This window comes from Ixodes scapularis, unplaced genomic scaffold (assembly GCF_016920785.2).
Source record: "Ixodes scapularis isolate PalLabHiFi unplaced genomic scaffold, ASM1692078v2 PGA_scaffold11__112_contigs__length_91849675, whole genome shotgun sequence".
NCBI classification, from domain to species: domain Eukaryota; kingdom Metazoa; phylum Arthropoda; class Arachnida; order Ixodida; family Ixodidae; genus Ixodes; species Ixodes scapularis.
Window position 1 is genome coordinate 8,139,397 of NW_024609837.1, and position 15,198 is coordinate 8,154,594.

Sequence of the window (15,198 nt, forward strand, 5' to 3'; positions counted from 1 at the left end):
TGTACCAGGCGTCGCTATTGTCCCTCTACAAGATAATAAAAGATTAACCCGTCACTCAAAATTCGTACAAAAGCAGCTTTGGGGTTAGTTACGGTGGCCCGATCGCTGGCGGACTTCAGCCGCTTCGGTGGCTGGAACGGCTAGGACATCCTCACGACGTCAGGCTCGCCACAGCTTTGCTCATCATAAGACAATCTACGTCACAATTGCGTCAGATGTCACGTGCTCTAAGCTGGGCCTTCTCCGAGCGCTCGCCAGAGTGGGCCGTTCATAACGAAAAATACAGCCATCAGGCTCAAAATACAAACATGCGATTGTAATTTACGGATATTGTGGATCATATTTGGCCTATTTCTGAACATGACGAGTACATTTCAAATTTTGTTTAAGTATCCCTTTAACAATGTAATTTTCTTTTTTGTAGGGCACAGGGATTGGTATTACTCCCCAACTGCTTTTGAGTTAACACTAACAATTTAACAGCCTGTTCTTCCTGCTCTTGTCCTACGACTGAAATTCGGTAAAAACATTTACCGATGTTTGAAGAAAAAGGGAACCATTTTTCTTCCCCCGCAAAACTTAATTAATAAATTATGCATCGCCGTACACTCAGTCTGAATGTTATCCGATTCAAAAGTTACAAGAAGTTTTCTGGAATCTTAAATGAGGGCATGGCGACCAACAGAACTAATGAATGCATACAGACGAATAGCAAACGCTGCCAGGAACCTGCCCCGCATTCTCAATGAAACTTTCCAAAAATCGTGGATAACCTTTGAATTTGATAGCGATAAGGTCTGAAACTTTGGCATCCTAGTTGGTTCGGACAGCTAGCGCTCCGTTTAGGTAAAGAATGACCATTCGGCGATGCATAATTTCGTTTTTGCAGTGGGAAAAAAAACACGGTTCCTTTTTCTCCCAAACACTTGGTACTTGAACGGTGTAATACGTGAAGTCACGGCAGTAACTTAAGTGGCACAATTTGGTGGTTGTAAGAAATACTATGGGAAAAAGCGAGAATGCTGTCTTCACCCTTAGCTGCATCCGAGAGTGCACCTGAATCAGGGTGTCCACCAAAATGGTGTTCTAAAATTCCCCAAAGTTCTTCCGGTTTTGCCCGACTATTTTATTAAACTCCTGCCAGACCCCTATGGGGACAGGACATGTATGGGCTTTTAAATGCAGTTTTTATGTGGAAAACACAGGTACACCTGTCTGCCAACAAGGCAGTGGCCAAGCACAGGATCTTATTACCTTGTCAGTTTATTCTTTGATATTTTTGCTTAATATATGTCCTGTATTAAAATAAAAAAAAAAAAACTGGGCAAACATATTTGCGCTAGCAGATGGAGAGAAGTTAATCTTAGTGCGAGAGTTTCAAGATGATGCGATTCGGGTTCTAGAGAAGTGCGCCGACAAGGCGGCTGAGTCACATGTATGTCTGCCACACCCCACTCGCAAGTTTTGCTGTCGATTAGAGAAAAAAAATTTCCCTGACCAATGCTGATTGGGGTGGGAAATCCCTGACTTTTCCATAGCCGCCAAATTTTCTGACAACTCCAGGTTTTCCCTGTTTTCTAGGATGGTAGACACCCTGTGAATGGTTTCCTCAATCCTTCCGTGGCAAAATTCAGGTAATCCCTTGTGAATATTAATGAAACCGTAATGCAGCATGCAGCACAAAATACATTAGTGGGTGCTACTTGAAAAAAAAAAACAAGCAAGCTTCCACACAACTACAGTAAAACCTCGTTATAACAAAGTTGAAGGAGCGGTCGTAATTATTTCGTTATAACCATTAGTTTGTTATAGCCAATGTCCATTTCTTCCCACTATTAGCAAGCAAGGGAAATTATGATTGCTTTGTTATATCCCATTTTGTTATAACGAGGTTTTACTGTATTTTAGTTTTCCCTAACTGAAATATATCCAGCCAGCCCCTGTACAGACACCAGCTCCACACATTTGTTCCTGATGCCTGCTTTCAGCCATAAGATGCTTAAAATCAACAAGCCAATGTTTAGCCAATGATTATGTTTATTCAGATGGCAAGTTCACCCTGTGTTAAGCGCAGTTAAGATGCCCAAAACAAAAAAGTTGTTACATTTAGTGGCGTAGCCAGGAATTCTTTTGTTGTTGTTATTTTTTTTCTGGGGGAGCAGGGAAGGGGGTGAGGAGGAGAACCTGCTTATTCATATGTGCAGTGCCTATCCTGCCCCCCCCCCCCCCCCTCCTCCCCTCCTGCCCTGCCCCCCTGCCCCCCCACCTCCCGGATGCACTTATCCCGTCTTCGTCCTTTGTGCCCTTCTTTGCCTTTCAGACGATTAACCAATTCTCTTCCACATTACCATCTTGGTTCCACCCTATGACAAACTGTGACTCTGGCACATCTGTACGTGCTTGTTTTTTTGCTCCAATTTGCAAATGGATGCATCTAATAACTTGTTCACTAATTAGTTGATGTTTTGTATAAAACGAAAATACATTACATAATATTTCGGGACTAAAAGTACCGAATTCCTAGACGCATGCGGAACCCTGCACCAATCTTACCATCCCGCAAAGGAGAAGAGGCCGGAATAGAAGGAGAGGCAGATACGTCCCGGATCCTGAGTTGTACCCTCGAACATGTTCTGGAGGTTGTAAGTGTGTCCTGGGTAACAGACAAAACAAAACGAAAAAAAAAAGATCAGTTTATTTTTTTGATTGCGGAACAATGACCTCTTAGTACGGTAGTGGGTCAAAACTATACTCAGTCCACCCAACACCACCTGGACAGAAGGCCCCCACACGCGTCATCATAGTCAGATCGATCGAGGCGAGAGATTGGGCACGAGTGCTGCGTCAGTGTTCGGCTGCGGCATGTGGCCAATCAGCGCGTCGAAGGTCGGACTCGGGTCCAATAGCCGACCGAGCGCGATCCGACTGTGATGACGTTTCATAGAGGAAGAGGAAACCATGTGGAGGCCTTTTGTCTAGGTGGTGTTGGTCCACCCCTAAGCCAGCAGTGTAGAAAGACCTACGCGATTGCCATTTCGACCAACCACCTCCCTTTTATCAGCTGACCACTAGGGGTACTCACACGAAGGAGAAATCCCGGGGATTTCTCCCCGGCGAGCGCATCACGAGACGGCTTTGCGTATCGCAAAGCCTGATGTTTTCGTCGCGGGATGCGCGTGCCGTGGACAAATCCTCGGGATTTCTGCCTCGTGTGAATACCCTATTACCAGGGTGTTTGGGATCGTGATTGTGTGTCGAAAGATAGGCATACAACTGGTCTAAGGACCCAGTAGCTTCCACCGCACTCCATTCTTTCTTCTCTTCTCTCCCCACAGGAGCGAGTCTCTGAGCTACTCCCCGCAGGAAGGAGGAGGGTCTCCCTCTTTCTCAAATGGAAAGGAGAAATTGAGGGAGATTTGCCTGTTCTCTGGCTGCTCGTCGGACTTTGAAAGCAGACAGAGTACAGAGTCACCGAACGTACCCGGGGCACCTGAGCAGCCGGGCTTTGTTTGAGAAAACTCGTTGCAGCATCACAATCGAGGGTTTAGATAAATAAGGGCACTGTGCAGATCAAATGAAATTAGGGTGGGCAGAACTTACTCGCCAGATTACAGGCTACCTAGATAAAGCTTCCTAGCGAAAACCCAACACTAATATCACCCTCTGACCCATTATAATTGATAAGCTGCTTGAAGCTCCGAATAAAACTTTTTACCCAAGTTTCTATTCAAGTTTTCTTTTTGTTTCCTACGAGCACCAGGAAATCCAACATCAACAAATCAGAAAGTTCAAGTGGTTTGGCTCTTTAGTTTCGGTGCAGTCTATGAAATAAGGTACTCTGGAAACATTTGGAATGTCACACAAGGTGAAGCTATAAAGAACCGTGCCGTTAATAAACTGCATACAGCGTCGCAAGGAATTCCAAAAGGAATCAATATAGTACCGTTCTATGTTTTCGATGCCTGCCAATAGGCTTTAAAGGTGAGGTGCAAGAAAGAGCCATTGTTGTGTTAGAGCTAACAGTAGGCTCGTTCGATCTACTTACACCTCCTGCACCAGCACCTGCTGCACTTGGTGTACACTGCCATATTCAACCTATCAGTGCAGCCTATTTCGTAATACGTACAAGACGTACATTGACCTGCACTTTCCTGCACCATGCTACACTTTTCTGAACTGGTGTAGGCTGGTGCAGGTGAATCAAACAAGCCCGGTGTCACGCGGTGTGAAAGCATCAAATATACATGCTGGATATTGTGCTGATGGATCGAGTAGAGACGTAGTTGCCGAAACTACCGTAAAATTATCTATTTCAAGTTCATGGCAATTGCATGCCACTTGACTTGCATGTAGATACTGCAGAGTTGATAGGAACAATCAAGAAAACGGTTTAACCTCATGCAACCAAACGATGGAGAGCAGGTGTGTCTCCATTCCTTTCGCTCAACTGATTTCATGCACTAGAGAAGGGTTCTCAAACTCATTTGAGTGGGGGGGGGGGGGGGGTCAGATAGCACCCCCCCCCCCCCCCAAAATGTAGAGGGCCAACATAGCGGCACGGGTAGAGAAGGGAGGGGAAGGGTTAACATATGTTAGAAAAAAAAAGAAAACAGCGATGGTGTTCCACATTGCAAAGCAGCCGAGTCTTTCTGCGACACCAGAGATTTCCTAAAGAATGGATCTCGTGCTAATATGCTTTTTGTAAAATTGCCAGTGCAGTCTTTTAGCTTTGACTTATTCATACTACTTTGGGTTCATTCTAGCGTGATTACAAGATTTTAAATACCACCACCCTGCCAACGCGCTGGAATTTTCCAATAGAACTAGAAACCATGCACCCAATTGTCGCTCAATTCACTTGGGACTTACGAGAGTTCAATACGTCTCGGAAAAAAAAAAATCTTTTCCTACGGTAGTGTTTGCTTTACCTGGCGATTTTTATAGCAGAATTATAAGACAAAACTTGCATCTCCATGGTATGTAACACAAAACAATCCTCGATCTAAAAGAAGACAGATTAGCACCAAATACGCTGAAACGTCATAAGAGCAGATCTATGTTTCCAGTGAGAATGAATGGATGACCGACAAGAGGCCATTCATGCAGTGCTCGAGGCAGAGGCACGAGAGCTCATAGCCACTAAACACCTACAAGCCACGTGTTTGAGATCCCTCGTCTAGAGTCATGCGAATGCAGAAAATTTGCAAAGGCTCATCAGAGTCCAATTTTAAATAATAACACTCCCCTGAAAGCACACGCTAAATTTGCAAAAGAAATATATAGATTGCAACATGAACTAGTTCTAATAAAAGTAAAAAAAATAATGGCTTTTTTTTTTTTTAGGTAAGGTATACATATTTGATTTAAATCACTGTAGGTAGAAAATAGTGATACCTTATCACTTTAGTTGCTGACAGGTCAAGAGAAGAGTGCAAGCTCCGCCCACTTTACTTTTGACCTGTCACCGACTATACATGTATTTTTAAACATGGCAGATTGATTGATAAGTATGTCAGATTACTAACAATGGTAGCAGAAAAAATTATTGTAAATTTAATGTACAATTAACGCTTCTTATTGATGTAAACCCTGCCATACTAGAACAGAAACAGCTCAATATTTTTCAATAGGTAATATGATTTATTTGCTTTTTCTTTTGCGCTCTGGTCTGCTTGCAATTGGAAGTTAGATACATAACTGACGAACGAAGTGAAAAAGAAAGTAGTGGTTAAAAAGCGCAACAGGACAACGGCCAGAGAGGAAGACGCAGCGTAGTGTCTCCCTTTCTTTCTGCCATCCTGTTGCACCTCTTAACCATTATGAATCACCAACTCACCCAACACTCCACCCTCGTAGGAAGAAAGCTCAATTCTCTGATTTGCTCGGAAGAGTACTGCTTTTTGCTTGCGTTCAGCATGACATAAATCTTTTTTGTTAGATTGACTTTTTAATTTCAGTACAGAGCAAATGCACACAGAAACTATCAGACGATAGATAAATGGTAAACGAAAGCTGTCGTTTGTCGTTGTTGTCCGTCCCTTTGTCTCTTCCTCATATTCAGTAAAAAATTATTTTCGGGATCATTTTCCCGGGACAGGGTTAATTTAAATTAGTGTTTTACATAGCACTTTGTCGCATAGAAGATTCGAGCATGATTTGATTTTTTCTTTTTGCACAGGGTGGTAAATGGTTGGATTGATGCCAACTTACTTCTGAATTCTGTCGATTTTCATGTTCCTTGTCGCTTTACCGGAAATTTTACTGTCTTTTACGTTCAATCCATGCCCCAACTTTCACCACTGTCCCGTATGCAAATTTCATGTAGTAGAATCGCATCCTCCAGCTTGTACATTTTTTCACAGATCCCTCAAGCTTTTTGCCGCGATTCGGAGGGTCTAGTTGAAAGTTGAAACCTTGTGGTACATTTTGTGCGAAGTGTGCCCACTTTTTGTAGCCAAGTTAATTTGTACATTTTATGTTGTGTGTGTGCTGCGTTTCTTTTTTTATCTTGTTGTGTGTGCCAATGTGAAGACCCGTTGGTTGTTTTTGGACACATAAACAATATTATTATTATCATTATTATTAAATCATCATCATAAAACTGGTCTGATTAAAACAATTATTTAAATCGAGATTTAAATAATCCTGATATTTGTTTTCTACCCTGGTTCTTATACATACCACAGCCCTATAACCTAACCTAACCTAACCTAACCTAACAATGTTGTATAAAGTACACTCAGTCATATTAAAGCTCATTAAGTCACAACGAATTAAAACAAAACGGTTTGAAAGCTATAGCTAGCTAATACAGTATACAGCAGCATGAGAATAATAATAAATATGAGCTTGCACATAGACTGCTGTACACCAAAATTTTTCTTAAAATAGTTTAACGGTCAGTAAATCAAAAACAATTCATATGAAAAAAAACAAAAAAACTCACATTTTAAAAGATTCAAGCTCAGTTTCAACCAAAAGATAATCTCTTAGTGAAAATGGTTTCTTTTCAAGTGTCGTTCCATAACTTTAAATGTTAGCTAAAAAAACAAGTTCCTCTGTGGGTTTTTAAGCTTTTTTCCCCCAAAAACTTCTAATATAAAGGTACCAAAGGACTTAAACAATTACCAAATTCCCTAAAGGTAGATAACTTAGTCCTGCCCTTAGGAATTACCTTCCTTTAGGTACCAAATGCCATGAGGTAAGGTTTAAATTTCCTGGCCTCATGGCATGAGGGCTGGGATCACACTTGCAGGATTCCTTCAGAAATTTGGTGACATGCCTTGAGCGAGATGCACAATGCCGGCGATGATGATGATGACCAAGGCAATCACTTTGGCGAACATGAGTGAGTCCTGCACCGAGGTGGCCCACTTGACATTGTAGCAGTTGATGAATGTCAGCAAACCTGCAATCAGAGGAGCAGGGAGAAAAAAAAAACAGTTTAGGGAGTCGCATCATTCAGCAACAGTTGATATCTTCAAGCAAAACTGAAGGGTGGCATGCAGCAACCTACGAGCCAAGCAATCAGTCAATCAGTGACCTTGTAAGTTCCCAGGAACTACTGCGCAGTTTGGAACGTCAGTCAATTAATCAGTGAATTAATTGTTTATCTATTTTATGAAAGTATGTATACATACTACAAAAATACTGGTGCCTGGGATTTTTATGGGCCTTACACAGACCCCCATTTGCCGTAATCCATGCATCTTAAAGACAAGTACAAATGTGCAAAATAAACAAAATGTCAATGTATCTGGAAAACTTCCAAACTAATCCAGTAAAAAAAATGAAATAGGACAAATTAAAATATCTAGTGAATTTAAACCAGTCACAGATGGCTACAGATGGTGCAGAACAAAAGTAACTGAAACTTTGGTAGAGAAGTTTCACTCTACTTGCTCGTTTGATGCACTCATAAAACCCAGTATACATCCGCTATGGTGTATCATGCATTTTTAGACGATGTGCAAAGGACTGCATAGCCCAAGTGACAGGAATTTTTGTTGCACTAATAACATCTTTGTTAGCCATGAGCAGACAGAGCTTAGCTTGGAAAAAATAAATACACCGTAATGACTGAGGAAGTGAGGAAAGCAGGGATATCATATGACACTATTTCATAAAACATGCAGCTTTAATGAAACTATCCAGCACATCTGGGATTGCAAACATACTCCATCTAGCTCCCTTGAGATTATTAGGACTAGCAAAGCTGTACCCGATTTTTTTTAAACTTTGAGAGAAACTAAATTGGCTAAATCAAATAAAGTCAATTAATTTGATACGATTGCACAATTGATTTGGCTTTGTAATCATGCATTTCAATAGCAACCACATTAGTAATTACTATACTGTAGAGAGAGCCAGTGATCTATAGCTGCCCACTTAACTGTGAAGATTGCGAATGACGCAATGCTATTCGACCCGAACCACTTTGCACAACCCAAATAACTAGAAAGCATAAATTATTTTTATGCACTTTTTTTTTTTTGCTGGCTACGACAGCACAGGTGTTGCTAAAAGCAGAAACGCCAGCACCGCCTCAACCAAAGTTTCAAACTGACACTTGTTGCTCCCCATGAAAAGGTGAGGAACAAAAAACGAACTGCAGCTGGAAGTGAGGTTTGTAGAACATAAAACATGTGTGCGTATAAAAGCAGTCACGAATCCCAGTTTACGACTTGACAAGTAATATCTTCTCAGACAATACAAACAGAAATTATAAAATACCAATCCGTGACACCATTCATGCAAACTCTATCAAACCATGGGCACATGAGCTAGTCATAGGAGGGAATCTGGACATGGCACGCTGCACACACAGTTAAAAACCAACGCGATGTTCACAAACAAGTCTGTGTCTGCCCCCAACAGGTGTGGGCAGGTGCGCAGAAACCAGATATGCATAAAGAAAAGCGTCTGCGCCGTCCCGACAGCAGCGCCACATTAGCTGCGTTACGAGACTGCAGTGAACCATACAAAAGACACGGTCTTGCCTCAAACATGTTTGGAGCGTATGTTATAGATATTATAGCATGTCTGCAGGTAGTTCTTGTATGGTCAATATGACAGGACTGCCATACGAGGAAGGAACACCACTCCGACAGTGTGACCACGGCTTTATGCAACACTGGACCTGCTCCGCTGGCTCGTAGCGTCCCGCTGCGTTTCACCGTGAGGTGAAACGCAGTAAAAAACCAACACATTGTTTACGAAAGTCCGCATTTGCCCAGTGAGGGCACTAAGCGCGCGCAGAAACCAAGATCGCATGGAGTGAAGCCTCTGCGGTCTGCACAGGCGATATATGCTTAGGTGGATGGGTGAATACGGCTCAACCCTTTTAATCTGGCGGCGGCTCGCGCCACCTAACCGAAGCTTTTGAATTCAACGGTTTACCGCGACGCTGCAGTGGCGCTGCTGTCGCCGCCGACAGCAGCGCCACCGCAGTCCTCGCGGTACGCCCTTCCTATCGTATTTCCTCCCGAAAACTCCGTAGACCGCGTTTCCCCCTCCGCTAAGCCCTCCGCGACGAAGAAGCACCTACTCCGCCTGCGCGCCGATGGCCTTGGCTGTGCAGTGTATCCGGGTATCGTAGCGGGTTGCGGAGAGCGTTGCGGGACGCCGAAAACGATCTACGAAAACTCCCTAATGTCTCAATCGTTTTACACCGGTAGCTGCTAGTGCCCCTCTGAGGTGAAATTCGGTGTTCGTACGTAACAACCCACGCGATCGCAGAGAGTTGTTGCACGGTCAGTTCACCGCGTCTTCCTCTCCCACCACTCCTCTCGCCACCGCCACTTCGCGATTCTAGAAGCTTTTCCGCACGGTGCTTTTTCAAGTTACTCTAAAAAAAAAAAAAAAAGAAAAAAAAAATCAAACGCCGGGAAGAAAAAAAACTTTCAGTTTTTCCACTTTGGTGAAGAATGCACCAGCGGAGCTGTACAATGGAAAGTAACGGCCGGCCGCAAGTCGGCAAGCCAGAGTGGAAAGGCTGCCGCCATCTACGAGCGACGGCGGCAACCAGATACGTGGCTTGCCGCCGTCGCCCATAGATGGCGGTAGGTGTCCAGAGTTTGGTGTTTGAGGTTCATTTCTTTGCGGGGGACACGATTTTGGGGAAACATAACCCTTAATAACAACTCCGCTGTAAAAAAAAAACAAAAAAAAACGAGCTTTTTGGCGGCCGCTAGCTTCAAAAATCACATAACGATCGACCGACCAAACTCATTCACTCACAAATCAGCGAAGCCGCGATGAGTTGCACGCTCAGCACGGGCGCCGAGCACTCGATGTGATCGTAGAAGTGCCGCAGGAGATAGTTTGCGAACGTGAGGGACAAGACGGCGTTACCCGCCGGAGCGATGATCAACAACATGACCCATAGGTGCAGGAAGCCCGCCAAGGGACCGAACGCCGCGGAGATGTACACAAAGTCACCGCCGGACTTGGGGATCATCGTGCCCAGCTCGGCGTAGCAGACGGCGCCGATGGTCGACACCAAACCGCAGACGATCCAGACAATCAGCGACATCCCGGTCGATCCGGCGTGCCTGAGGACACCCGTCGGCGACACGAAGATCCCGGCGCCCAAGATGGTACCGAGGATGATGGAGACTGCATTCGTTAGGCCTAGCTTCCGACCGAGCACGACGCGCTGATGACCGTCGCCTTCTTGTCCCTCGTCGGAGGCATGGACGCTCGCTGTGGTGGCCGTCGAATACTGCTGCACTAGAGGCGTCGTTTCGTTTGGGTCGGCCATTTTGCACCACAGGTCAAGAGCGACCTCGGAAACGGCCGCCAACGAAGTCTGTGCAAGCCTAGTCCCGGGACGCGATGTACCCCGAACTACGGAACTAGAAAGCGTTCTCGCCAATCGCAGCGCCAAATCGCAGCGCGAAAGTGACCCACCCCGATTTTGGTCTCTGGGGCAAAGGAAAAGACAGATAACACCGAGTATATACAAAGCTGCAAATCTCCCCCTCCCTAGAAAGCCCAGACTGAGATCAGCTAAAAGTAGGGCTGGACTTAGATTAAAACTTTTATCCCGATTAATCGTCCCCCTTTAATCGATTAATTACTCGATAATCGGAAAGACCAGTCTGAGATCAGTTAAAAGTAGGGCTGGACTTCGATTAAAACTTTTATCCCGATTAATCGTCACCCTTTAATCGATTAATTACTCGATTAATCGGTGTCATTCATTCCTATGCATAATAGTTTTAAAAGGTAAAAATAAAATTGTTTGCCTCTGCTGAACAGCACTATGTACATTTTCGGATTTTGAATGAACCTGGAAGGGTAGTTGAAAAAAACTTTAAAGACACCCACACTCACAAATCATTAGTTCAGCCGCAGAAGCAAAGAGGCGCGTTGACATTCTCAGGCAGTAGCGAACTCCCTTGATTGTTCACAATAGTCGCTGCTACGCTAAACGGGCACTCGCACGGCATTCAATTCGTAGCTGGGTCACGTAAAAGCTTTTCGGCTTGTTTGGAGCTACAAACCTCGACCCTACGGCTAACGTTAGGTCAAAATTTTACTTAAAGTTTACCTTCATACAGGTGTATTCATCCACGTCTGCGCGGTGGAAACGTTCAGCGCCTAAAGGCCCGTTCACACACGTGCAACCGCTTGTTGCCGGTTTGAGTGGCGTCGCCGTCGGCGTAACCGCGCGTAGCATTATGGGAAACGTCCCATAATGCAACGCGCGGGTCTCCCTCGTGACCTGCGCGTTGCATGCGCGTCACACGTGACGTCACCTGTGACGTCACGAGGGGGACGGAGGGAGGGAGAGGAGGAGAATGAGATGATGCGGAGGGAGGAGGAGGAGGGGGGGAGAGGGAGGAGGACGAGGGGCTTACCCTCCTCTCCGTACCCTCCCCTCCTACTCTTCATGAGTGGCACTCTAGTTCGGTATTACAGGGAGTTGGAAACGTCTTTCACTTTTGTTAGATACAAATATAATTGATTCACCCGGTTAAAAAAAATTAATCGATTAATCGGCAAGTTAGAGAGGGGGGGGGGATTATCGGTTCTCGGGAACCCTATAGTTGCCGCGTCAACGTTCGACGGGGACCGGAGCCAAGGTTGCCTGATAGGGTCTTGAAAAGGGTCGACTGATACGACGGGAACGCCGGCCTTCGTTTGGTTTCCGACGTCGTTTAAAGGGGGACAAAGGACAGTTCAAGAGGGAGGCCCCGCAAAAGGACCTTGACCAGTGTCCCGACTTGGAAGGACGACTGACCTATTATACGCGTGACCCGTCACTTAAGAGGAGCGTTGATGTTCGTTCAACACTTATAAGAGTGGTGCCGAATAACTCTCCATAAAGCCTGTCCCGTGTACGTGTGTCATCCGACTTTGTCCCGTATTTTCTTGTATTTTTTTAAAATTATGTTTATAAACCGCTTATGTGACTGCGTACGACCCGTAAAAACACTGGCGCGATCTATTGACTAGCCCTGCAACTCGTCCGATGCGCACACATGTTCTCCGGATCCTTTTCGCCATTGAAGTTTATATATATATCGGGTGTTTCAAATAGCCGCCAGGCTCTTTAGATCTACAGTAAAATTGGGTTTCTCAACCTATCGCGCTACGATTTTGTGCAGCGTTGCCCACAGGTGGTGCACTTTTTCTATAAAATTTGCAAAGAGCGAACTTACCCTGGTAAAAAGTAAAAGAAGAAAAAAGGCTTAACTCCTATGAAAACGTAGCGCGTTTTGTCATTCAGATTAGTCTTTTGCACCGGGCGAATCTGCCAAACTTCCCATGCGCTTCGATTTATGCCCGGTGAATTGTCTTGGTCACAATTTCTGCGTAAGGTCATAATTAGCTAAATATAAAATTTCATATTGAGGTATTAAAGTATACGCATTCACCTTCCTGGTGGTACTCTTTTTAATACTTACTCTAACAATATTTCTTGTTTTGAAATGCTTATCGAGGTTTGTTTATTCCGTTTTTCCTCTATTATAATTACTACCCTTTTTTTCCGGTCCTCGATTCTGCGGCAGATCTTTAATCCGGACCCTTAGCCAAAACGTTTGGAGACTACCGATAAGCGATCATCTCTCATTAAGGGTACGCAATTTTTTATTGATATATATCTTTTTTTTAATATCACAATTACTGCAACGCTTTTAGTCTAGAAAAACGCACATCGAAGTGTTTCGTGCTATCCAATAGATAGCGGCAGGATACCAATGTGCGTTCTCGTCGCAAGCGCATCTATGAGAGATGATAGCAGCCGATCAAAGTGAAACGCCAATTTGTGAGCCCGAGGTTTTTAAACTAGCTTTCCAAGATTTCTGCCAGCGATACGCACGGTGTGCAGAGCTCAGAGCAGATCACCTCGAAGGAAAGTTATAACCTCATTCCTCAAGCAGGTTATGTGACTATTTTTATTGAACCTGTCTCGGAATCAAATCGACGGACCGCGGGTACACGTCCACACACATTATTTGGCCCGAGGATCGGCTATATGACACATAACATAACACACTGATAAAAAGGGAGGCCACTTTGTGCCTCGATGATTCCTTCTCTCGACCTTTTGGCACGTGAAGGAGCATCTCCCAGCTCAGCTTAGTTTTGGACCGGAGTGTCGCCGCCATTTTGGTTTACGATGTGTGTTTATTTTCCTCCGATTGCGTGCTCTCCGCATCCGGCGCAACAAAGAGGGGTACCACCCAAAAACGAACGTAGAGGTGAGGAAAAGGCGACCGCGACCGCCCTCCCCTCCCCCCCCCCCCTCCCTCCCTCCCTCCCTCCCTCCCTCCCCTTACTCTAAAAGTCGCCTCGGTACGCTCTGGTGGCCAAAAAGTAGAACTTTTGTCAGGACATGACGCCACACGACAGGGTACGAATTAGAGACGGCGAAATTACCTCGAAAAAGTAATTAAATTGCATTACTAATTACTCTGAAAAAACGCGAAAACGTAATTAAATTACATTGCAAATTACCGCAGACTAAAAGTGATGATGATATACATGACAATTACTTTGGCATTACTTTTCAATACCGTGAGGCAGTGATTCGTGCTCATTTTATTTACACTACAAATACCAGAACTCGGATCGTCCTTGTTAGACCGCACAAGCGTCGGGCGCCTCAAAGTGAACCATACTGAACAGTGGTTCCGCTGGCGCACACGAAAGGAGCGTTAAACATCATGAATAGCTTCTTCTTTAGATGTGACTCTGAGCTGTTTCGCTGTTCATTCAACGGTCTTCCTGATTTTGAAAAAGTTATAGTCCGTATCAGTAACTTAAGTCGGGCCATGGGAAGCTCGTTCTTACAAGAAATTGTCGTGTAAAACATTTTCCTTCCGACTCGGACGCAGTGTAGTTATTTTCGTTCAAGCTCACTATAGCTGACGCATTCCCTCGGCATTCCTGTCGAGGAGTATTGTTCCAAAGCACCCGGAGATCCCAAGTTAATGTGCATTGTCGCACAAAGCCTGGCAGATCGGCACGAGAAGCGGTCGCCGAAATGGGAAAGGTGCAGCGGCAGACAACGGATGACAGGAGAGCCACGTGAGTGGCGCACCGCTGTGGCGAGACGCCGAAACACACTTCCCCCGAGCGAACGAGTGTGTTTCGGGTCCTCGCCGCTGCAAAAGCTGTGCGCTGACGTCCACGTTACCCGAGAAATGGCTCTTTGATGGTCTGTGCCACCAGATCTTCGCGCTTCAAATCTGCGACCAGGAACTCTATGGCTCTGTCGTCGAACTGCCAAGCCTTGTGGATATATAGATGAGGCTATGGCTGGGCAGACCGGTTGCCAGTTGAGGAAAGGGATGGCGCGAGCTTCTTAAAACGTGCATTTTCCCAACAAACGGCTGGCGACATCTGCTCGTTAGCAGACATCGCCACCCGATGTCTGTTAACGAAGTACAAACGTACAAAACAATTAGGGACGCAGAAGCAGAACCAGCTATTAAAGCGTTTCTGTGAAGACACAAGCCGCTTTCATTTGACTAGCAGAATTTCACTATCGGATCAAAACCTATGTACTTTCTTGTTACCATGAAAAAATATAAAAGGAACTTCAAAAGTAATTGACCACTTGCTTTTACGCAGGTTAGCAATTTACTCAATTACTTTCCATCTGAGTAATTTCTTCTCTACTCAAATCACTTTTGAGGCAAATACTTAGAAACTTAAATTAATTACATTTTTTAACTACTTTTA

General features: G+C 44.7%; 1 protein-coding gene across 1 annotated transcript in view; it reads right to left on the minus strand.

The window, feature by feature from the left end:
* Positions 1–15,198, minus strand: part of LOC8038576 (Y+L amino acid transporter 2) — a 51,570-nt gene that overhangs the window by 17,548 nt on the left and 18,824 nt on the right. The window contains exons 2-3 of the mRNA XM_042288812.1: positions 7,283–7,408; positions 2,554–2,653 (exon numbers count right to left, since the gene is read on the minus strand). Of these exons, the coding sequence (XP_042144746.1) occupies positions 2,554–2,653; positions 7,283–7,408 (226 nt within the window). The remainder of the gene's footprint in view (positions 1–2,553; positions 2,654–7,282; positions 7,409–15,198) is intronic.